Source organism: Physeter macrocephalus, chromosome 17 (assembly GCF_002837175.3).
Source record: "Physeter macrocephalus isolate SW-GA chromosome 17, ASM283717v5, whole genome shotgun sequence".
Lineage (NCBI taxonomy): Eukaryota > Metazoa > Chordata > Mammalia > Artiodactyla > Physeteridae > Physeter > Physeter macrocephalus.
In genome coordinates this window covers 49,357,134-49,381,550 of record NC_041230.1, presented here as the reverse complement: position 1 = coordinate 49,381,550, position 24,417 = coordinate 49,357,134, and the positions used below count along the sequence as shown (strand labels likewise).

Here is a 24,417-nt window from a genome sequence, read left to right as displayed (position 1 = left end):
GCTGGCCAATCCTAAGCTGTCTTCTATGCCCTGTCTTGCCTTTCCTGTGGAAACCCCGATAAAGCCGTGGACTAGGCTTTCCCCATTGCCTGCTTCTGCATCCTGACCCAGGGCTTCCCCTGTGGCCCTCCGTGGCACGGCAGGTCCTCCGCTCCTAGGAAATATAAGTAATAAATTCTTCAGGGCAGACCCTGAAGGAGCTGAGAGCTGGAGCCTGTCTACTGACCGTACTCCCTGTGACTGGGTAGGAGGTCCTTCCTAGAAGGGAGAGCTGGTGGCATATTCCTGTGACTACCGTAGAGGGCCACCAGGAGCAAATAAAAAGTGCATGGTGGGCATTAACCAGTCTGTTTTTAAAAGGGGATGGAGGGCATCAGTTAATCTGGAGAGCTGATTAAATGGAGAGTGGTTGTGAGAAATTCTAATGTAAGAGTAAAAGCAGAGGACTAGCAGCAACTAATTGTTGAGCGCTATCGTGTATCTGGCACTTGACTCAGTATTTTGTATATGATAACATTTTGAATAATCTCCGTGAGTCTATGTATTCTACTGAAGACAAGAAACTGAGGCTCAGGAATTCCCTGGCGGTCCAGTGGTTAGGACTCCACGTTTTCACTGCTGAGGGCTTGGGTTCGATCCCTGGTCGGGGAACTAAGATCCCATAAGTCGCGCAGTGAGGCCAAAAAAAAAAAAAAAAAAAAAAAAGAAAGAAAGAAAAGAAAGAAAAAGAAAAGAAACTGATGCTCAAAGTGGTCTGTTAACTGGTCAGAGGTCCCAGAGTTAATATAGGGCAGAGGCAAGATCAAACAGAGGTCCCTGTGCCTCTGCGAAAAGAAAGAAAAAGAAAAGAAACTGATGCTCAAAGTGGTCTGTTAACTGGTCAGAGGTCCCAGAGTTAATATAGGGCAGAGGCAAGATCAAACAGAGGTCCCTGTGCCTCTGCGGCCTGTGCTCCTAACTTAATCTGACTTGTTCCACTCTTTGATCAACTCCACCACTAGTTCATATGCCACCTTTGTGCAAACTAGAAAGATGCACCCTTGTGCACTTTCTGTGCAGATGCAGCCCCAAGCTGGGGTGAACAGCTTGATGAGCACTGGCTGAATAAATGTCCCCAAGCTAGCCACATCCTCATCCCTGAGCCGTGAATATGTCACCTGACATAGCAAAAGGGCACTTTGTAGATGTGATTCAAGTTAAAGATCCTGAAATATAGAGATGATCCTGGGTTATCTGGGTGAGCCCAGGGTCATCAAGAGGTCCTTTTAAGAGGCAGGCGGAGGGGGAGTTGATTCCAGAGAAGAAAAAGGTGATTTGATGACAGAAGCAAGAGGTTGGGCGATGCAAGGAGGGGCCATGAGCCAAAGGACTGCAGGCGCCTCCAGAAGCCGGAATCAGGCAAAGAAGTGGATTCTCCCCGGGAGCCTCCAGAAGGAACTAGCCCTGCCAACTGCAGTCCTGTGAGACTGGTTTTGGGCTTCTGGCATCCAGAACTGTAAGAGAATAAATCTGTGCTGTTTTAAGCCACCAGGTTCGTGGTCATTTGTCACGGCAGCCCCCGGAAGCTAGTGGAAAGAGCAGGGCGCAGGGTGGATTTCGGGTCCCCGGGGGCTCACCCTGCCCAGCAGCCCTGATGTGCACTGGCATCCCTGCCCTGGCACACCCCTGACGACACATCCTGCTGCCTCAGCTCTCAGAAGGACACGGCGAGCCGACCGTGTTGGACCTGACCAGACCTGGAGCTCTGTGGGTGAACCTGACTTCAGGGGGTGGGGCTTTGGGGATCCAGCTGCACTGGAGACCTGACATCCCACTCGTGCTCAGCCTGGGCTACGGCAGCCACCCCAAAGAGACCGGCTACGACGCCCAAGCTCACCTCCTGCCGACGGCTGCTCCAGGTAGGCCCACCACTGGGCCAGTTTCTTGAGCTGCTTCCTGGGGGATGTGACCAGCTTAAAACCTGAGAACCAGGGCCATAGGGAAAAAGAGAAAAAGAGAAAAAAAACACTTGCTACATTCAGTGCTTATTTTTGTTGGTGGTATTATTACTGTTACTAGGTGATATTAGGTGAACACTTACTATATGCCCTGAAGAAGTTGACAGGCACTCACAGAAATGAACTCATTACAATCCTCATAATAGCCCTTAGGGATAAAGAAGAATGAAATTTCTACTTTTCAGATAAAAACAGAGAGGTTAAGTAACTGGTCCAAAGTCACACAGCCAAGAAGGGACAGAGTCAGAATTTGAGCCCTGGCCAGTCTGACTTGGCTGCCGTGCTCGGCACCCTGACTTGGGAGTGCCTCTTCTTCCATGCTCCTGGTCTCAGGAGGAGAGGGTACTCCTAGGACATCGGGGCGGCCATCAGGATCGGATTCCATGCCAAGGCATCTTGGGGCCCCTCTCCCGGCATGTTAGTCAAGTTTTCATGAGGCTCCAGACTGACCCGGACCCCCGCTTCCTGCAGATGGGCTGTCCACAGGGATCCTGAGCCCAGAGGACCTGCATTTTGGAGAAGGCATCTACTATCTGACTGCGATCCCCGAGTCTGACCTGGAGCCGGCCCCCGGCAGGGACTTCACAATTGGCATCACCACCTTCCTGTCCCATTGTGTGTTCTGGGATGAGGTCCAGGGGACTTGGGACAACTCCGGGTGCCAGGTAAGGAAAGGGAAGCAAAGAAGAAGGTGGTAGAGCTGAGACTCAAACCCAGGTCTGTCCCCAGAGCACAAGCTCTAAGCGACGTGAGGCACTGCTTCTCCAGAGCTCACGAAGCCCTTGGAGGCATGTGGCCCTGTTAATTGCAATCAGATCCCTGTCTCAGGGCAGCTCAGCTCTGCCTCCAAGGAGCCAAGGCTGTGACACTGTCCTGGTGACAGACATTGGCTTTGAGGCCATCAGAAGCCATCCCTGAGGTGTCAGTGTCCCCCTTCCCTCTTCCATGCCTTTGCATATGCTGCTGTCTCCCCCAGGACACCCTTCTTCCCTACCCCACCTGGAAAACTCCCATTCACCCTTCGATCTCCTAATCCAATGCCACCTTCTTTGGGTGGCAGATGTTTGCAGTCTCCCTCTGTTGGACTTCCATACCCTCCCCAAGAACAGCAACCTCCACATCTAGTTGAAATCTGTCACACACCTGTCTCCATCCCCTACACCATATACCTTCATTCATTCATTCTACAAATATTCACCAGGTGCAAGGCCAACTGATAGGAATACAATGATGAGAAAAACCAGTGAGCTTTCAGTCTAGCAGAGGACACAGACAAGAAGCAAATGGCATATATGTCCAATGACAACAGTCATAAGTAGTGTAAGAAGCCAGGTCCCAGCAGAGCCACAAAAGGGGACTTAAAGCCAAGCTCCTTCCAGGTTTGTTTCTGCTGCATCTTTGGCTTCCTTGTCAACTCCTGCTTCCAGCTGCCATACATAGGGAGCCCCCCCAAAGTGCCAAGAAGAGATGAAGGCACGTTGAGATGTCCAAGAGACAGTGGGTCCCCCACACCTGAAGCACAGGTCTTTGTACCTCGTGAACGAGACCTTGCGTGTGTTGCAACCTTTTAGAGTCCTCGCTACCAAAAGCTTGTCCGATCCCCACGTTGCTGGCAGAATACCCGTTGCAGGCTGCCTTCCAAGGCCGGGGGCTCAGAACAGGATGGTGCAGGGGCTGGTGGCACCGGCTCTGCCATCAGACAGACTTGGGTCCGATCCCACGTCATCAGTACTTGCAAGGTGACCTTGGACAAGGCACCCCACCTCTCTGAACTTTCCCATCTCCAAATGGGGATAAAGGATGGCTGCCACTTACCACAGGATGGGACCCAGACGAGGTTAGGGGTATAAAGTACTTAACGTGGTGCCTGGCACATAGGAGGTGCTCCATAGATTAAAGTGACTGCTGTGTTAGACACTCTGAGCATAGAGAAGACAAAACTATATAAAATGGAAATCAAGGAAAAAAATGGACATAGGATTCCGCATACGGTTGGGTTGGGGGGAGCATGGGGACAGATTGGGGGAGGACCACTTAGCTAAACATAACTTATTGGAAAGTTCCTAGCTTTTGAGTGGAGTCATGGGTTCCCAGGTGCTTATCATGTTATTAAGAATATACAGCTACTAATGCACACATACACGAATGTGGGGTGTACAAAAGAATGTGGGAGTTGTGTTATAGTGCTAAAATTATATTAACCCAATGTTGTGTACCTGATGCTTATTATAGATATAGATGTTGATATAGATATAGATACTGATACAGATATATAGAGATCATTGAGGAGCCATAAATAAGTGAATGGGGAAAAAAAATAAGTAAATGGGATCACTAAGTTTGGATGGAAAACCACCACTGTATTCTCAAAATAACTAAAGAAAGTTCCAAATCTGTAAACTGCAGACCTTATCAGGGGGGAAATGCAGAATTATCGCAAGGGGTTTGAGAACTGCATTCTTATTTATACATTTTTCTCGAAGGATACTAAAGGTGAAACTACTGTCACAAGGGGATCTCATGAAAAATTTCCGGTCTTTCCAGATTAATTTATGGTTTTCAAAAGGACCCTCATGCTGGAAAAGACCGGGAAAGCCACTGTCCTCCAAGCCGTTGTGAAAACCCAGGAGGGCAAAGATGTTAGGCATGAATCAGGTCCGGTCCCTGGGCTCCCAGCGCTGACATGGTCTTGTCACTGGTACTTGCTTAGGGCTCTTCTCTGAACTAGCCCCACCCCTCCTGGATGTGCCAAGGGTTCCCGTAAGACCCACAGCTGTATGCCAAATGCTGACCAGGACTGGGAACGGTGAGCAAACACGGAACTAAGACCCATGTGAAATCTGTCAATAAAGCAGTTGACGCCATAGCTGTTGGAGGGGTCAGCCTCTCTCGGTGGCTCGTTCAAGGTAAAAGAATTACCCGCGGGATGTTTGGGCTGCTGCGGGCTCTTCCTCACCAGGTGCTGGGCACAGAGCTTTCCGCATGCCAGTATTTTCTGTTGCCTCCTACCTTACCACCTCGTTGTGGACCCTGGAATGAAAAGGTAGTGCTGGGTTGTGGGTTTGAATTAAATCTTTACCCACCAAATGGCCCTGGGTGGGTTGCGAGCTGGCTGGGGGCTTCAGGGAAGGACTGCCCCTGAGTGCAGAGTATGAATTAAGAGCCAGATGGGGGCCCTGCCCTGCCTCACCCCTGTCTCCTCCCTCCCCCAACCGCATTCCCCACACCGCCAGGGACCTCGTGCCCAAGTTCCATCTACACACCCCGTTTCCCCACATTTTGCCACCCTTGTGCCCAGGGATGGCCACAGCAGTAGCCAGTCCTCCGCAGAAGGACAATCCTGAGGAATGGGTCTGGGCAGGCCCTGTAACAGGGAATTCTGAGGTCCAGGTCCCCAAACCACCATCTAAAAGTGGGCGTCCCGGGGCCAGGACTAGGTAAGGCAAGTGAGGCATCTAGAGTGCAAAATTTAAGGGGGGGATCTTTCTTGGGGTCACCTAGGACCTCGCCCTAGTCCTGGCTGAGTGGTATGTGCTGTGGTGGGCATGACCCGCCCCGCCCCCGACTCCTCATCCTGTGCGGAAGGGCGCAGCCTGAGGACGGCTAGACTGGGACTCTTCAAAGCATGAGCCCAGGACGGCGGGGGTGGGGGGGCGCAGGTGCCTCGATCTAAGGTGGGTAAAATTTAGAGAATTTTTAGAGAATTTTTTCCTGGTGCTGAGACACCAGCTTAGGATTTAAATATCTGTCCTTCCCTTTTTCTTGCATGGTTCCCCCAACCTCCGTCTTTTTTTTGCTCTTCAGTGTAAGATGACCAACTGTCCCAGTTTGCCCGGGACTAAGGGGGCTTTCAGTGTGAGAAGCAGGAAAGTCTCTGGCAAACTGAGATGAGTTGGTCACCCTGAATGTCCTGTCAGCACCTTGCCCATTGCCTGGCCTGGAAGTAGCACCCAACAAATAGCTGCCCAGTGAATGAGCACCCGGTGGGAGAATGTAATGTAAGCATGCACACCAAATGTGTGATAACGGCTGCTTCTGGAGGCTGGCGGACAGAAGGGACTTCAATTTTACCCGTAATACTTCTCACCTAAAAAAGGCAAAGCAGACTGGCAAGATGGACACAGTTGCTCCCTGAGGACGACAGGTGCAAAGATGCTTATTATAGACATTATTCTCTGCATTTTAAAATTAATTCTTAACTAAATAAAAAAGCCCACAGGAATCCTGGAGCTGGTCTCCCAGCAGCCTCCCCAGCCCCTCCCCAGGACAGCGGCCCCCCCACAGTTCTCCCCCTTTGAGCTCGGGCGGGCGGGGATGTGCTCCCTGAATATCCCTACCAGGGCCTCTCTGGGGTTGCGGGGGGGCGGGCCACGGAGCACCCCCTCCCAGATACACCGCCTCTGCAACCACCTCACCTTCTTTGGAAGCACATTCCTGGTCACGCCCAATGCCGTGGACGTCCGCCAGACCGCTGAGCTCTTTGCCACCTTCGAGGACAGCCCTGTGGTAGTGACCACCATGGGCTGCCTCTGTATGGCCTACGTGCTGGGTGATCTGGGCAAGGAGGAAGGATGCTCAGGATCAGGCCAAGGTGAGGTTGCACAGTCCCCGGCAGCAGGAGGGAGGAGCAGGAGTGCCCCCTTGCAGGGGCTCCAGGGGGTGGAGCCCAGGTGGGGAGCTGGGGGGCCAGCTGCAAATCCAGGCCTTGACCCCTGGAGTCATCTCAGGTAAGCTGGCCCCTCAGCCTCTTGACCAGTAAAATGTCCTTGTTCATCAAAGTATCAGGAGGAGTATGAAACTGACCTCTTATTGAGAATTTACTATGTGCCAGGTATTACCCCCATTTAATGCTCACAATAGCCCCAAGGGGAAGGTACTGTGTTGAGAGTCCCCAAGACCACCCTCGAGTTCATTGATTTGCTAGGACTCACAGAACTTTAAAAAGCCACTATCCTTACGATTATGGTTTATTATAGAGAAAATGGTGCAAATTAAAATCAGCAAAGGAAAGGGTCCAGGAGGGATCAGGCAAGAGCTTCTAATATTCCTCTCCCAGTGGAGTCCTATGGACAGATGAATTCTCCTGGCAATGACGTGTGACAGCACATGTGAAGTACGGCCAACCAGGAAAGCTCCCCTGAGCCTCGGTGCCCAGGGTTTTCTTGGCAGTGAGTCCCATAGGTATGGAGCCTGCATGACTGAGTTTAGTTAGTCTCCAGCCACCACTGCTCCCCATCCCTGCCCAGGTCAGGCTGACAGAGCGTGGCCCAAAGCCCTCACCACACATCACATCGTTAGCACACACTGCCTGGGGTGGCCCAAGGCCCCACCTAGTCAGACACTCTTATCATGCAGGCTAGTTCAAGGACTTAGAGGTTATCTTCCACTAGCTGGCCAAAACCAGTCCACCCTTTGGAATATGTGGGGTTTGGATAACCCAAGCCTGCTGAATTCACCCTTTACTGCACAGCACCTCTTTCACTTTACAGAGGAGGCAAGTGAGGAGCGGAGAGGGCAATTAACTAGTCCAAAGCCACCTCCCTGCCAGGGGCCAGAATTCCAACCCAGATCTGCCTGACGGTAAGTCAGGTCTGAGGATAGAAACGAGATCAAACAATAACCATTTGTGCAACCAATTGTGACAACAAAGTTCTGATTATTTTTCTGATACATGCATCATATCTGACACATAGTAGCCTTCAATAAACATTCACGAGTGACTGAGCACACAAATGAATACAAGGATGCATTGTCACAAAGCTCTGAAACTTTCAGCATTCCCTACCGTCCCTATACACAGCAATACTTCTCAGGGTGTCTGGATGGTATGAAACTTAAAAAGATAATGGTTGCCCCATTTATCCTGCAGTCTTTGATTTGCCCAAGGGATTTAACATTAATACGTTAAGTCCCTCAGCTTTAGGTTGGTTCCTGGGAAGCAGACTCGGAGATGGAGTTAAGTATGCAGGGTGTTTATCAGGGAGTGCCTGGGATCAGCCCCTGGGCAGGGAGGGAAGGAGGCAGGATGGGCAGGGGGCCAAGTCAAGCTGGGATGCAGCCCACTGACAGCTGGGTGACCCCTTGGGGAGCTCTAGAACTGTCCTGAGTTGGGTTGAGAAGCCCAGGTCTTGATCTTGGGCAATGCATCAATCTGTTCTTAGATATCGGCCTCTCCAGGATGGGGCATGACCTTGACAGAGGCGACTCTTGCATCCCTGGCTACACCACCTCGGCAACTGGGAAAACAGCCCTCCATTGACAGGAGATCTGGGCAGCTCATCACAGAGCTCTCTGCAGCCTCTGACCAACTCCTGCTATTTATTTTCTGCTAAAACAACTTAACATTCATTCCTTCTAAATTCCCTTAGAGGCACAATCTGGTTACCTAGGTTATGAGAAATTATTTATGAACAGAGTTTGCATTCATCAGCTCAAGCATCAAACATTCTCAGCTTAATACCAAGTTCATTTCCAATTTGACTACTTTGGGTGATATTTAATAATGAATGTACTTTTTTATTTTAAAAGTTTGGGTTTTCACTTAAAACCCTGCTGTTGTAAAGAACAGTTCCCACCTGACGGAATGAACCAATAGCATACACAGTTTTGCTTTCCCCCTTTAATTGTCATGAATGCCCAACTCACTCTTGGCTGCTGTGTGGTGATGAACCCACCAAGCAGAGCCCTCCTAATGCCATCCTTCTGTCCAGGTGAAGGTCACAGTGCTGGAGGACAATGACCCCTTTGCCCAGTACCACTACCTGGTGACAGTTTATACCGGACACTGGAGGGGGCCAGCCACTTCCTCAAAGGTACCTGACCTGCAAGACACCTCGGTCGATCAGCACGTCCCACAGCAAAGTGCTTGCCGATCCGTTGTTGATTTACTTTAGCCCAGTGGATTTTGTTGCAGGGTTTTTTCACTTTTGCTTTTTTTTTTTGAGAAAAGTATCTTTTTGCCAGACAAAATAACACCCTAAGCCCCAATATTTAAAAAGATAAAGGAGGAGTGGATTAAGGGAGAGTTGGGGTCTGGTACTGTACTCACTGGTCTTCTCATTTAACTCTATTACATAATAATTCGGACAGCTGGTTACCTGCACGCAAATGTGCTCACATATGAAGAACAGTCAGTAGACTAATATCAGTGAATAAAGGGGAAAACAGAATTTCTAAGAGAAAGGGGAGAAAGGAAAGAAACAAACAATGGCAATCATTTGAAAATGAGCCTTGAATTGCATTTTTTAGGAAAAATGATTAGCTGGCATCCATCTGTCCCTGAGAAGGCTGACTAGAGGTAATGAGGACACAATTCCATTTGTTTATGAATTCTCTGAAATCCTTACGTTTAGCTGTGGAGCATACAGCAGGTTGTCTCTGTCATGTCTCAGCATCCTTAGTTAAGTCTGGCCTCACCCTATCACTCATCAGAATGTAGCATGCCCTGCAGCAGCCTCCAAGCTTCCTTTACTGAAACTGTGCTCCATGGAACTCCATGGAACACAGTTTGAGAACCACAGGCACTGTGTGTACTATCCTGGAGAAATCTCCATTGTTTTTTTGTTTTTGTTTTTGATTAATTAATTAATTAATTTTTTGGCTGCGTTGGGTCTTCGTTGCTGCGCGCGGGCTTTCTCTAGTTGCGGCGAGCGGGGGCTGCTCTTCGTTGCAGTGTGAGGGCTTCTCACTGCGGTGGCTTCTCTTGTTGCGGCGCACGGGCTCTAGGCACGGGCACGCGGGCTGCAGTAGTTGTGGCTCGAGGGCTCTAGAGCGCAGGCTCAGTAGTTGTGGCACATGGGCTTAGCTGTTCCACGGCATGTGGGATCTTCCCGGTCCAGGGCTTGAACCCGTGTCCTCTGCAATGGCAGGCGGATTCTTAACCACTGCACCACGAGGGAAGTCCCTGTTTTTAAAAAAATGACATTAGGCTCCATGAGAGCAGGACATGTGTCCACTTACATTTTACTTTTTATTTTTAAAATCTTATTTAAATCTTATTATTTTTATTTATGTATATATTTATTTTTATTTAAATTAAAAAAAATTTTTATTGCTGCATTTTAGGGCCTCAACCAGCTAACAGAGAGTAAGGGCTCAGTAACTGTTTGTTGAATAAATGCAGGAATCACTTTCATCCATCTAATGAAACATCCATCCCACTTCCATTTGACACTGAAGAGCTGACCTTACAGGGAAAGAAAGAATGAAAATCTGTGATCCACAGGCCATTTCTCTTCATGGAGAGTTGCAGTCACATTTCAATTGATACTGTCTTAGTTTGGTTCTCCTGGCACAGTGGTTCTCAATTGGTTGGCCCCCAGGGACAGCTAGCAATGTTGGAAGTGGTTTTGGTTGCCAGAACTTGGGAGAGGAAGAGATGATACTGGCACCTAGCGAGTAGAGGCCAGGGATGGTGCTAAACATCCTGCAGCACACAGGACAGCCCCAGAGCAAGGAATTATCTGACTGAGAAAGTCTACAGTGGAGACTCTGCTGTAGAAGCCGACCCTGAAACAAGGATTCAAGCACAGGTAGTTGATTTGAGAGGGGATCCCAGGACACCACATACAGGAATGGAAAGCCAGGGAGGGAAGGGAAGGAACAAATAAGGGGCGCATAATCAAACCCATTACCCCTGTGGGCAACTGCAGCCCAATCCCACTGGGGAACTCTGGAAAACAGTAAGGAATGTGGGCCTCAAAATCATCGCAGCTGAGGACTAAGTGAACTGGGTTATTTATCCACCAATCCCACCTGTCATCGGTGGAAAAACGGCTTGCAGGGGCCATCAGTTCTCTGCTACCTTCAACCTGCTGCTCTAACAGCCAAAGACACCCCCAGGGAAAGAGGCACAGCTGCTGGCAGTTGGACGTGGAAACCCCACAGTGGTGAGGCTGAGTGATGGATGTCAGTGGAGCATAGGTATCACCTACTGTAGTTGGTTTTGGCTCAGGAAATCAGGCATGGCCACCAGCCATCACGGGGATGGCTTCAGAAAAATACAGATTCCTGAGCCCTGTGCCCAGTATTCTTGGTGGGTCTGGAGTGGGGCCTGGGAATATGTATTTTCGAAGGAGTGGGCAGTCATTCATTCCTGTCTCATTGCCGGGAACTCTGGGAGGCACTGAGAATATAATCGCTAGGGAGAAAAACCAGTTCTTGCCCTATAGCCCTTTCAAATAAATATTCGAGAAGTTTGAAAAGGTCATCGGGAAGCATTTTATGAGTATAACTCATCTCAAAGGTGTGAATGCAGATAATGTCACCCCAAAATCTTCACACAACTGAAAAATAACTCCAAGATGGGAGGACAGGAGGTGAAAAGGCCATGCTTTGTTGGGTTTCATTGGTTTTTCAACACCTCCAGTGAAACACGGGGCTCAGTTACCACGTGGAGCTGGCCACTACTGGTCTCTGGATTTCAGGTGACTGTCACCCTATATGGCCAGGATGGAGAGAGTGAGCCCCAGCACCTGTCAGACCCCGACATCCCAGGTTTGAGTGAGGAGGAGTGGATGTCTTCTTACTCTCCACGCTGTCTCCCCTGGGAGAGCTGAGGGGCCTGCGGCTATGGCATGACACCTCAGGGGACCAGCCAGCCTGGTGAGTCAGGGGTGGGTAAACCACAAGCACCTACTAAGTGCCAGGACCAAGGCTGGGCATTGTGCATCTGCTGCTTTGCTGATCCTCACAAGCCTCTGTAAGAGGCATAGAATGGATCCCCATTTCACAGATGAGGAAACCAAGGGTCAGAGAGGCCCACCAGTCCACAGGCCACACAATGCTACTCCCACCCTTGACACATCTGCAGCATCAACCTGTCATTTAGCCCTCCGTTTCCCCATCTGTAAAATGGGATAGATGCCTATTGCAAAGTCAAACCCTGCCCAATAGGAGGAAAGTAGATGAGACATTGGGCTGATTCTCCAGTAGAAGACCTAAGAACAGCTCTTCTGCAGAGCACTAAGTTAAGTCTTCCTGTGCTTTTCTCACTGGATGCTCACAGTGACCCTCTGGGACAAGCGCTGTTATTATCCTTGTTTTTTATAGGTGGAAAAATCTAAGCTCGGGAAAGATAACTGACTTGCCCAGGTCACACAGCTGGCAAGCTCAGAGCCAAGACTCCTTCCCACTGTCTGAGGCCAAAACTAGCGACCCAGATGGGTGGTCTCCAGCCTGACCGCTCATCGGTGGCTGGCAGCTTTAGGAAAACACAGCATTTAGACCACTGTCTTTGACTCATCTAAGACAAAAACACTATTACGTTAATGCTTTAAGAACCTCAGCTGAAGGGGTGGTTCCTGGGAAGAGGCTCTGAGATGGAGTTGAATATGCAGGCTGTTTATTAGGGAGTGCCTGGGATCAGCCCTTGGGCAGGGAGGGAAGGAGGCGGGACGGGTAGGGGGCGAAGAGCTTTGATGCAGCCCACTGACAGCTCAGCTGACCACACAGGGGCTCTGGAGCTGTCCTGAGCTGGGCTGAGATGCCTGGGTTTTGATCACACCCAGGTTCTATACCCAAAGGTCATTGGGGATGTCAGCCTCCCCAGGAGGCTGTGTGACCTCAACAGAGGTGGCTCTTGCATGCCTGATGGGACTATCCTTCCTGAAAGGAGAAAATGCATGTCAAGAGCTTCTTAGCACAGTCCCCATTGTGCTGTAAATGCTCAATAAAGAGTGTCTCTTGTTATCATTACTCTTATTTCCCTGTAAAGCAACTGCTGCTGGATCTGACCTCCCAGCAGAGGCAAGATGATTTCATTTCTTCCCTGGGCCTCAAAGATCTAAATCAGGTTAGATGATCGCCACGAAGCGCTGAATGGACGGTAGGCTCATTCTCTGGATGGAAGCCCACAGGAGGACCGAGTTTCGTGTGCTTAAGACTGCACCTCCCCGTACACACGACAACCTGGCCTTCCTCACTTGTAAAGCCCGGGGACCCTGGGCTTGCTGCCCTGCATGAAGGTTCACAGTTTCAGAATGCACACTCTTGCAGCATATCTGTGAAAACCTGGCAGCCTCCAAGCTGGCGGTCTACACTAGCTGAACTCCCCACATGAGGCCAAATTCACCCACTGATTGGGGCATTTTGATCAAGGCACCAAGAGCAATGAAGAAAAATACAAAGTCTCTTTCCAAGAGTTCTCGTTCTTGGGCTCAGGTTTGGATCTTCGTGGGGTCCAAAGAAGTCTCATCCCCCCAACACACTATCCTCAAAAGTGTGGGTCCCTTCCAGGTACATAAGCCGGGTGCTGGTGCATGACCTGGCAATGGACCGGAAGTGGTACTTCCTCTGCAACTCGTGGCTGTCCATCAATGTCGGACACTGTGTCCTTGACAAGGTATTTCCAGTGGCCACAGAGCAGGACAGGAAACAATTCAGGTACTATATTTTTTCTTTTTAAGCAAATGCTCTTTACTTTGTTCTTTCATCTCTAGGGAAGTTGCGTTATAATTCAGTCACAGCCAAATAAAAGCACATTTCAGCTAGTGGGCTGGGGTAGCTCTGAGTGTGTGACATTAATAACCAGTTTTTCTTATTGCAATTAAAGGGCCCTGAAGGGACAAGGACCCTCCAAGACAGAATTATCTTCAGGGGGTGATAACAGTTATGGAACACTTATCCATATTTACTTACGAATGTCACAGAATAATATTGTTTATATGAGTGAACAGACTGATCTGAATGGTGATTCAACGTCTGGCCACCTGGAGCTTCTGCTTCATGTTGTTTTATCCTAGCTGCATTTTTCAGCATGTTTCCCCTTGCTTTACTCACTCCCTCACCTCCTTTCCTGTCGTGCATCGTTCCATATCTGTCCCCAAACACAAATAAGCAGATACAAATGTACACACATGCATATGCACACACACATACACAACACCACAGATCGTTATTTTATAACTTTTTAAATGGCATGCTACTCTAAATATGTTGCCTCACGCTCATCCTTCCAGGAGGGTACGTTTGGGTCAAATTTTCCTTATTGGTTGCGTGATATTCCACAGAATGGATGTCCCACAACCATTCTCCTATGGACGGGCATTCAGTCTGCTTCTAGTGCATTTCCTGAAAGAGGACTTTTCCTCCAAGCTGCCACTGTGAGCATCTCAGCCTCCAAGGGGGAAAAAGTCTGAATCAGAGAGACTAGGACCCCAACAGAGGTATAACACAGACGTGGGCACGGATCACAAAGTCCCACACGCCTGCTGGTGACTTGCCGCGTGACCTTGGATATGTCACCGCACATCTCCAGGTCTCAGCTTCCATAGGGGGTCCCAGGTCCCATGAAACGATGTAGTAATGTGCTTGGCACACTATGCGGCTCACACTAAGTACTCAATCACAGAAGCAGATATTATCTCCGAGTGCATCAGCACATGTGATGCCTAGAAACTCGGCAAGGAGCTCGCTGAAGGCAAAAGCTCCTCATCCCTCCTGTGAATCCCTGGTGCCCAGCCTGGGACACAGCACGAGGGGCATCAGATATTTGTTGAATAAGACAAATAACATGGACAATCACTGTTGTTGGCAACTGACCTCTCTCTTTCTGCACCTTTACTCTGAGTCCAGGCCACCGGAACACCCCCGAGGGACAAAGCATCGTACAACCCTGGAGGGTTCTGGCATTGACCAATCAGGACAGGCGGCAGCTGGGAATCTCTACTCTGGACACTCTTAGCAGAATCTGGGCCTTTGAATAGCTCCTGTGGTTAAACTACATTCTACTCATAGGGAAATAATACAGATTCTTTAGGAGAATGTGGTGCCATTTTCAGAAACCCTGTCTCACAATTTTTATTCTCTCAAACTGAGTCTGAACCCAAAGCCTGGGATTCTTAACCTCTATTCTCTAATGCCCTAATTATAACAAAACAAATAATATTAGAGTTATATATTATTATTTAAAAATTATAACAAAAATTATTGCTAACACTGATGAACACTCACCTATATGCCAGCTACTTTGCCAAATGCTTTACAAAAATGATCATTTTTAATCCTTTCAGCAATCCATTGAGGCAGGTTCTGTTATTACCCCCATTTTACAGATGAGTAAACTGAGGTACAAAGAGTAAAGTAACTTGCCTGAGGTCACACAGTAGTAAGAGGGCTGTCTAGGGTTTCAACCACTCTGTCCAGAGTCTCCATCATTAACTTGAAGTGATGCTGCTATGATGCTGTATTTCTTCTACAAAAGAAAAAAACAGATGATGAATTTTAGAAACAAATCCCTCCCTCTCATCCCAGGATTGCTCCAGAGAGACTAGGCTTCTCCCCATTCCTGTCTCCCTAAATGCCTGTCCCTCTCCCCCGGCCTGCCCACAGCCACCTGTTTTTCATGAAGACCTCCACAGGCTCCCAGGATGGCCACGTCTGGTACTCCATCTTCAGCAGCTCGGCTTGGAGCACCTTCACCCATGCCCATCAGGTGTCCTGCTGCCCCTCACTGCTCCTCTGCACCATACTGACCGCCATCCTGTTCTGCGGTGTCCCCAAGGACCCAGCTGAGCAAAACATGGACTTGGGTAACTCCCACTGTCATGGCGATCAGGGCTAGTGGCTGGTGGACATGAACTGTCACTGCCCCAGAAATGCCTTGCGATTCCAGAGGTCCCAAGACCACCCTCAGGTTCAATAATTCATTAGAAGGATTCACAGTAGTCAGAAATGCCATTATACTCATAATTATTGGAGAAAGGATACAGATCAGGATCAGGAAAGGGAAGAGGCACGTGGGGCAGGGTCCATGGGAGACCAAGCATGGAGCTTCCAGTTATGATCTCCCAGTGGAGTCTGGACAGCACTCACTCCTCCTGACAATGATGTGTGACAACACGCATGGAGTAATGCCAACCAGGGATGCTCACCCGAGCCTTGGTGTCCAAAGTTTTTATTGGGGCACGCTCACATAGACATGGCTGACCCCAGTATGGCTGACCTGAGCCTCCAGCCCCTCCAGAGGTTGAGATGATACGGTGCAACCAAGGCCCCCACCATAAATCACACTGTTAGCATAGACTATATGGAGTGGCCCAAGACCCGAGGTAAACAAAGGCATACCCACCAGGCAGGACAGCCCAAGGGCTTAGTGGTCACCTCCCAGGAGCCCCTCAAGGGGCAGACCTCTCTTTGGGAAAGGTTAACCCTTACTGCACGGCCACCTTCTGGAAGGGGTCGAGGGGACTCTCCCCTCCACCCCTTCCCTCCATCTGCCCCAGGTAAAATTGAATTCACTCGGCAGGAAGTGATGATTGGGCTGGAGAGCTCGCTCCTCATGTTTCCCATCAACCTCCTGATCGTTCAGATTTTTTGGAACACCCGTCCTTGGGAAACCAAGGAGCAGAACGCTGGGAAATGGGATGGGGAGCCCCTCAGCCTGGCCCCCTCACCACAGCCTGTGGAGGATGGTCTTCTGACACCTGAAGCAGTGACCAAGGCAGGTCCTCAACCTCGGCAATGTGGGGAGCTCTAGCCTGGGCAGAAGGGGGTGGAGACTGGGGTTTGAGGCCTACAACCCACGTTGTTGGACAGCATCAGTCACTAAGATTCGTCAACTGTGTACACATGCACATACACATATGTGCACACAGTACACACATATACCTACACATGCATGCATACATACATGCCACACATGCACACATTCACATACACCACGCACACACCTACAAACATGTACACATGTGCACGTGTACACACATATACACACATATATCTGCACAGTGCACACATGTACACATACACACACCTACACATGAATGCATACACACATGCCACGTGTACACATCCACACACATCCCACACCCACACGAACATGCGTGCACATGTAAAGACATGTGCACACCTGCACACACCTGCACACATACATGTACACACAAGTGCACACATGCCACATATGCATGTTTACATGCATGTATACACAGGCACATATAAATATTCATGCAAACACCTACAACATATACACACACATGCACACACAGTTTTGCGTACCTACTATGTACAAAGTATTATACTTTCAAACAGATTGCAGACTGGAAGCACACAGAAAGAATTCCCTCTGCATTCATGCACACGTTAAGCATTTATTGAGCACCTACTGTGTTCCACACTTCAAGGAATACAGCCTGGACTGTATCAGCTGAAATCCTAGAAGAGGGAATTTTTATGGGGGACAAAACAGAAGCTCAGGGTGGCCCAACGTCATGTCTCAGTAGGCAGAGCTGGGATTCAGACCCAGATTGTCCAGCCCCAGGGCGAGTGCTCTTGACCACTCTGCTGCCCCCTCGCCTGTAGCTCACGTCCCCTTCCCCCTGGGTGACTTGCAGGATTTGTGGAGACTCGTCAGCTCCTTGTTCAAAGCTCTGAAGGTGTCACCCCCTTGCTCGGGCTGGGACTTCGTGAACTCAATGGACATCAACCAACTGCTGGCCTTGGTGGAAGACGTCGTCTGTCAGCAGAACAAAGCAGGGCAGGTGTTCTGGACGGAAGCCAGCCAGACAGGGGGCCCTTTAACACTCACTCTTGGGTCTGTACAAGTGAAAGGTGAGTCCTAACATTTCTGGGCCAAGAGGGGGCATGTTGGAGCCAGGTGGATGCAGGACCGAGGGCCACGTCTGTTATCACTATCACTAGGGAGTCAAGAAGTCCTACCGGGGGTCTCCCTCACCAGCCTCCACTCCAACCACTCGCCACCGCCTCCCTCGCAGTACCACAGGCATCCCGCTCTCCACACAACGCCAAGCTGCCTTCCCACTAAGGCCTGCACACATGCTTGTCCTCTGATCTAGAATGTTCTTTCTCATCTCTTCACTTGGCCAATGCCTACTCAGACTTTATTCTTGGCTGATGTGTCCCTTCCTCAGGGGAGCAACCCAACCCCCGAGCCCACAACAGGGTCTCCAACCATGTGCTCTTTAGCCCCTAAGCGTCTCTTGCACTGCTTTCACATTGCTTGTTGCCAAATCATGAATTGTGTGAAGAGCTGCACACATGTATTGCACATTATTCTGGTTTGAACTAGTCTCTCTGACTCTGCTGTTGCCCCTTTCCTTTCCATCTTCCACCCAGATCGCTGCCTCCAGTGTTTAAATCAGGTTGTCCAATAGAACTTCCCACAGTGACAGAAATGGTCTATATCTGCACTGACCAATAAGGCAGCCACTGGCCACATGTAGCTATTGACACTTGAAATGTAGCTAGTGTGACTAGGGAACTAAATTTTTTATTTTAATTTTAAATTTTATAAATAAGTTTATAAAAAAAAAACTAAACCATATATATCTTCCCATAAAAACCTGTTCCTTTTCCTTGTTATTCCTATGAAATCTTTATTCCTATGAAATACTAAAAATTCAGAATCACCTGCTCTTTCTCCTGCAACCCTCACTTGCAATTGATACACACCTTTGAAAATGTCTTTTGAGGGACTTCCCTGGTGGTGCAGTGGATAAGACTCTGCACTCCCAACTCAGGGGGCCGGGGTTCAATCTCTGGTCAGGGAACTAGAAAAAAAAAATTTTTAATTTTAAAAAGTCACATGTGGCAAGTGGCTGCCATATTGGATGGTGTGAGTTAAGAATGCTGTCATTTTTAAAACGCAAGGCTGGTCACAGTCTAAACCTTGTTTAGAATATAAAAATGGGGTCTATAGATTGGGGAGTTTGAATTCATAACTCTTGGCTCCACCTCTGATACAGTGAATTAAATTTTCTAAGGTGAGGCCAGGAATCTGCATTTTTTACCAGTCACTTTCGTGACTGTTATGCACACTGAATGTTGAGAGCCACTGTCCTCAAGAGCAGGTCCCAAGTCCTTACTGTAGCACTCCCTCCTGGCCAGGCCTACGCTGATGCCATGGTCAGCCCTACTTTGACCCCTGTGTTCCAGCCACTCTGGAGGATTAGCCCTGAAGAGCTGGGCTTGGGCTGCCCAGGAAGGTCGCCCCTGCAGTAGCTCTGCTGAGGCCCACGCTGGACATCTGGCCCTGTTTGGGGTCTTTGGGGTTTGGGGGACTTTGGCATTCACAGCATGGGCCTTAGAACAAGGACTCTGGAGTTGGCCAGACCTGGGGCTCTCCCAGATGCAAAAGCAGCTGTGCAACTTTGGACAGTTGTTTAACCTCTCTGAGACTATTTCCTCCCCCCTATAAAACGGAAGCGCTGATCCACCCAGCTCCTTGGCTTGTTTTGAGGACTGAATGAGATCCCACGACACATGAAGCACTTAGACCCGAGTCTGACCCAAAGCAAGGATTCAGTAAGTGTTTATGATTGCAAATGATGGTATCTTCCGGAAACATTGCCAGAACGCTTACAACACAAAGGCTGTTGATGCTGGAACCATTAGCTGTGGCTTCAGTGAGGGACGCCCAGGAGGGAGGGGGAGGTAGGAGGCCTGAGTCAGAGGGAGTCAGAGTCAACGTTGCCAGGTCTTTACCGACATCGGGTCTGAGCCACAGCCTTCTCCACATCACTTGTTATTTTCTCCTTCACTTCTCACTGGTGACTGGGGAGGGGTCCTGGGGTCAGGGTGCTCCATTTTGCCATGTTCTATATCCAGTTTCACGCACCCCTTGCGAAGATGCACACTGGTCCAGACTTGGGCCCTTCCTGTCCCAGGAGCATGTGCCCCTGGGCACCGGCCTCCCAGCTCAGGCTCCAGGGACCCAGGCCTGGTTCCACCTGGAGAGTCCAAGCTTCCCTTAGAGGGCTCGGGGAATAATGAAAAGGTTCAAATTTGTTTTTTTCTTGCAATGAATATGTATTACCTCTGTAATTTAAAACAGAAAAACACCTTTTTTTTTTAGTTTTTTAGCTTTTTTGTTTTAAATATCAATGTGTTTAAAAAATAAATTTATTTATTTTTGGCTGCGCTGGGTCTTTGCTGCGGTGCATGGGCTTTCTCTAGTTGCGGCGGGCGGGGGCTACTCTTCATTGAGGTGCACAGGCTTCTTATTGCGGTGGCTTCTCCTGTTGCGGAGCACAGGGTCTAGGCCTGTGGGCTTCAGTACTTGAGGCTTCAGTACTGAGCAGTCTCAGTATTTGTGGTGCACGGGCTTAGCTGCTCCGCAGCATGTGGGATCTTCTCAGACCAGGGCTCGAACCCGTGTCCCCTGCACTGACAGGTGGATTTGTAACCACTGCGCCACCAGGGAAGCCAAACACCTTTGTTTTTTTTTTTAAAAAAAAAAAACTTAAGGAAACTGAAATTTGAACAAACGAACTGTAGAAAAACATTCAGAGATAACGGGGGGAAACTTCTCCACTGACTGGTTGTTTCATGCTATTAAGGGACTATCATTATTGTTTTAAAAATTGATAATGACACATTGTGGTTTTGTTTTTAAAAGGAGTCCTTTTCTTCCATAGAAGCATATTAAAATATTTAGTGTCAGGATGTGGGGCTTGGAATTTACTTCAAAATAATCCACATGGAGAGGGTGGGTGGGGTGCGGGTGAAACCGGACTGGTGATAGGATGAGGTGATAATTTTGAGCAATGGGTAAAGGTTCATCTCATCATTCTCTTTACTTTTGTAATTTAAATTTTTTCATAATAAAAAGTTAAAAACAAAAGATTAAGACTTACACCATCTTTGGCAACAGGCAAACCTGAGTTCAAATTCAAATCTTGTACGTATTAAAATATTTGCTGATGAGAGAACATTATGTCTAGGATTTGCTTAAGGTACCGCAGGAAAAAACAATTGGAGGGCTGAGGCGAGACAAGATTGGTAAAATGTGGGTAATTGCTGCAGGAGGGCAATGAGTATACTATTCTTCTCTCTTCTACGTGTAAGGAAATTTTGAAAATGCCCTTGATAAAAGACTAAAAGAGGAACATTCAAATCCTAACTGACCATATGAGCCAAGTACCCCATCTTTCTGAACCTCAGATTCCTCATGGTTTGGCACACAGTAAGCGATCGATACAAGAAAGCCATTACTAACACTCCTGTTTCTATTGCACGCGGTCTGCTCTGTCACTCAGCACCAGCTGATGCTCTTTCTCTCCCTTGTCCTCCAGAAAAAATGCAGTACCCCAGGCCCGAGGTGGGCCCAAGAGACGCTGGGAAGGACAGTGCCTACAGGCAGTGTCTCTACCTTCAGCTGGAGCATCTAGAGCAAGAGCTGCTGTTGCTGGAGCCCCAGGGCTTTTCCCAGGGCCAGAGCCACACCCAGGCACTGGGGCAGCTGCAGACCCTGAAGGGCTGCCTGGGGGGACAGCCTGGAACCCCGCCCCCAGCACACTCCAGGTAACACACCCCCTTGGGTGCTCCCAGCCTGGGGCCTGCAGGGAGAGCGCATCCTGGTACCTCGGAAGGTTATTCATCCAGATCTCCCCAAGAAGCAGCGATTATGGACTGCACCAATTCAGGGAAGAGGACTTTGGACAGGGTGATTTTGCCAGATGATGGTTAGAGCCCTTTGTACAGCACTTTACAGTTTATAACCATTTTCACGTGGGTGTTTCCTAGCTGCACACTCTTGGACAAGCCCCTCATCCTCTCTGAGCCATAGTTTCCTCATCTGTAACATGGGAATGATAATGCCTATCTCCTTGGTTCAAACCTAAGAAGAATTTAAAAGGGCCTGGTCCATGAAGAGCAGCATGTGGGCTAAGCGTGGAAGGGCCTGGAGACCAAAGTCCTCTCCAGGGTCCCATTGTCACTGCTGGCATAGCAAACATTTTGTTTACCAAACAGTTGCTTCCATCTCCTTGTGAACTGCCTTCCTCCCCTTTAAGGTCCCAAACCCCTACCCTTATTCTCTGAGATGCCACATAACCCTCAGTTGCCTAACTTGTCCTAGAGCCTTATATTCTTCTGGAGCCCCTATACATATGTAATTAAATTTTTTTTTCTCCTGTTAATCTGTCTCGTGTTAATTTAGACCAGCCAGAACAATCTAGAAAGGGTAGAGGGAAATTTTTTTTCTTCCCCAACAACAGCACCATAATTCAGTGAAAAAATGACCATTTTTTTGAGATGTATTCTAAAATAATTGGTGATGATTTTATATTATGTATGAAATTTATTTTTAAATATTCCAGAAAAAAAAGAAAGCATGTGGGGATAGATGATACACGTTTGACAAGGAGGTGATGGTTGATGAAAGTAGTTGATGAAGGTTCACTGTACTCACTGATTTCCGTATAATGGGGAATTTTCATAATAAAAACTTAAGTACCAGCCTTCTAGGCTTGCCATGAGGAATAACAGAGAAAACCTGTACAAAGCAGTTTGCATGGGGACTGGCTCCTAGTAAGCACTGAATAAAGGTGACCTGAATAGAATATATGTATGTGTACCAGATAGAATACAGAATAGGATAGAGGAGCATACTAAGGGTCTGAGGGGTCAAGGAGCTTGGCCAAGGTCACGCAGCTGGTAGGGTTGGGGCAGGGTTTGAACTGGAGCCCAAATGGTGCCCCCCTGATTATACCCACCCTCTCTTGCAGCTCCCTGCAGGCGAGCAAGCCCCCTCGAGGCCTCCCCTGGTGGTGTGTCCTGGTGGGCTGGCTCCTAGTGGCAGCCACCAGCGGAGTGGCAGCCTTCTTCACCATGCTCTTGTGGCCTGCACTACGGGCGGGCCAGCCCCCTCAAGTGGCTCATCTCCATGGCCGTCTCCTTCGTGGAGAGTGTGTTTGTCACCCGGCCCCTGAAGGTCAGGACCCCTGTGTGGCTGCCCTCCTGCCCTCCGCCCATGATTTCCCTCCTGTCAGCTGCCCAGTTCTTAGGCTTCGGCAATTCCTTCATCTATTCAAACTATTCCTTCAACAAACCCACGTGGAGCACCACTTCTGGGTGGACCTGGGCCAGGAAGGTAATCACCAGGATAACCCACGCTCCCTCAGGGCCAGAGGCTGACATTTCACCATCACACTCACCCTTAGCAGGGGCCTCACCTCCGTTTTACAGATGAGAAAACCTGAGGTTAAGAGGATAAGGTCACAAAAAAATCTTGCCCTTAGGCCACATGTATAAATAGGAATGATATCATATTTCCTCAGGTCTAGGATGCTTTTGATTGTGAGATGGGCCAGCAACTTACACAAACTTTACCTTCAGAAAAAAAACCACCAAGCCATTAAATGTGTGCATGAACTGGAAATACGCTCCTATTTCTAAAAATGTAAAATTACGCAAGAGAGCAGTGAGAGTCAAAGAGACCCTGAGCCCCGCCTGGAAGGAGCCAGGCAGTAGGAATACTGTGTCGGGGGAGCTGCAGAAGTGGGGGAATATTTAGAGAAAATCCGTCCACCTACGAGGCATCACGGAATCCCCCACCCTCATTCTGCCCTGAACAGCCTTCATCAGAGACTTAAACAGCTCCTGACACCTCCCCCAATCTAGTCTGAGAATATTAAGAACAGACTCCTGAACCTTTTTGTTCCCCAATCAAACCACAGAATCCTCCTGTGCTTGTGCACTGAAGGTGCAGAGACAATGTCATGGAAGGAATTACTTAACACAGAAAGAAAGGGAGGGAGGGAAGGAGGGAGGAGGCAGGTGTAACCAGCAATGCTACTAAGTCACCAGGCTGAGAGGTAACAGAAAGGCTGAGCAGCAGGAGACCAGCAGGTGGGAGGGCTCAGAGAATGCCGGAAGCAGGGTGAGTTCAAGGATTTGCCTGTCTCTGCCTGGTTGGTGGCCAGGCACGCAAGCCCTGTCCCTGACCCTTTATGACCACGTCCCCTCTCTGCAGAGGATGGCTTCCGCAGAGCATGGCTCCTGCACCCAGGACACAAGTGTGGCTCCCATTCCACCCAAGCTCAGACCAGGAATTGATACGGAGTTTCCAACCCAGGCTTGGGGTTCACAGTGGGTGTTTTCCAGGTGCTGGGGTTCGTTGCTTTCTTCGCGCTGGTGTTGAAGAGGGTGGAGGACGAGGAGGAGCCTGTGGCCCCCCTCCTGGGACGTCTCTCTGGCCCAGGTAATGGTGCCCGGGCGCAGGCAGGGGTCTGGAACCTGACAAGGCTGAGAAAGCCCCGTGGAGCTCAGACACTGGGTGGTCCTGGCCTCAGACCTTCGCTCCCCATCAGCCTTCACCCTGACTACTGAAGCACCCCCAATCCATCCAGGGACAAGTGACTCTTCCTCTGTCTCTTGGGCAACCTGTTCCTCCCCTATCTGAGCCCTTCCCTCTGACACCTAAGCATGAAGAGGCACCACGGGGTCCATGTTCTTCAAGGGCCATCATCCTCTGTGTAATCCCAAGCAAGCAGCTTTCTTCCCCAGGGTCATTAGACAACCAAAAAACAAGCTTGTGTGGGTGAGGGGTGTGAATGGGGGGTGAGGGAGCTATAATTAGGGTTCTAAGACAAAGGTCTGCAAACAACAGCCAGTGGGCCAAATCTAGCCCAGCGCCTGTTTTTGTAAAGAGTTTTACTGGAACACAGCCATGCCGACTGGTCAG

At 49.2% G+C, this 24,417-nt stretch overlaps 1 protein-coding gene and 1 long non-coding RNA gene across 5 annotated transcripts in view; one reads left to right on the top strand and one right to left on the bottom strand.

Moving 5' to 3' along the window:
* The window catches only part of LOC102981548 (polycystic kidney disease protein 1-like 2), a 46,347-nt gene that overhangs the window by 15,327 nt on the left and 6,603 nt on the right, over positions 1–24,417 (top strand). Inside the window, 15 exon segments of the mRNA XM_024124965.2 lie at positions 1,676–1,898; positions 2,469–2,664; positions 6,362–6,544; positions 6,546–6,588; positions 8,708–8,809; positions 11,423–11,489; positions 11,492–11,600; positions 13,233–13,379; positions 15,327–15,526; positions 16,220–16,437; positions 17,327–17,543; positions 21,026–21,254; positions 22,460–22,571; positions 22,573–22,665; positions 23,838–23,934. Coding sequence (XP_023980733.1) covers positions 1,676–1,898; positions 2,469–2,664; positions 6,362–6,544; positions 6,546–6,588; positions 8,708–8,809; positions 11,423–11,489; positions 11,492–11,600; positions 13,233–13,379; positions 15,327–15,526; positions 16,220–16,437; positions 17,327–17,543; positions 21,026–21,254; positions 22,460–22,571; positions 22,573–22,665; positions 23,838–23,934 — 2,236 coding nt within the window.
* The window catches only part of LOC102981838 (uncharacterized), a 23,424-nt gene continuing 14,098 nt past the window's right edge, over positions 15,092–24,417 (bottom strand). For 3 of the 4 annotated variants that reach the window (XR_003676553.2, XR_008615466.1, XR_008615465.1), the window contains 2 exons: positions 18,405–18,502; positions 17,367–17,448 (listed from right to left, as the gene is read on the bottom strand). This is a non-coding gene — a long non-coding RNA (uncharacterized lncRNA). Of the gene's footprint in view, positions 15,190–17,366; positions 17,449–18,404; positions 18,503–24,417 lie in introns of those variants that run through there. The other variant, XR_002891896.3, reaches the window with a different exon arrangement.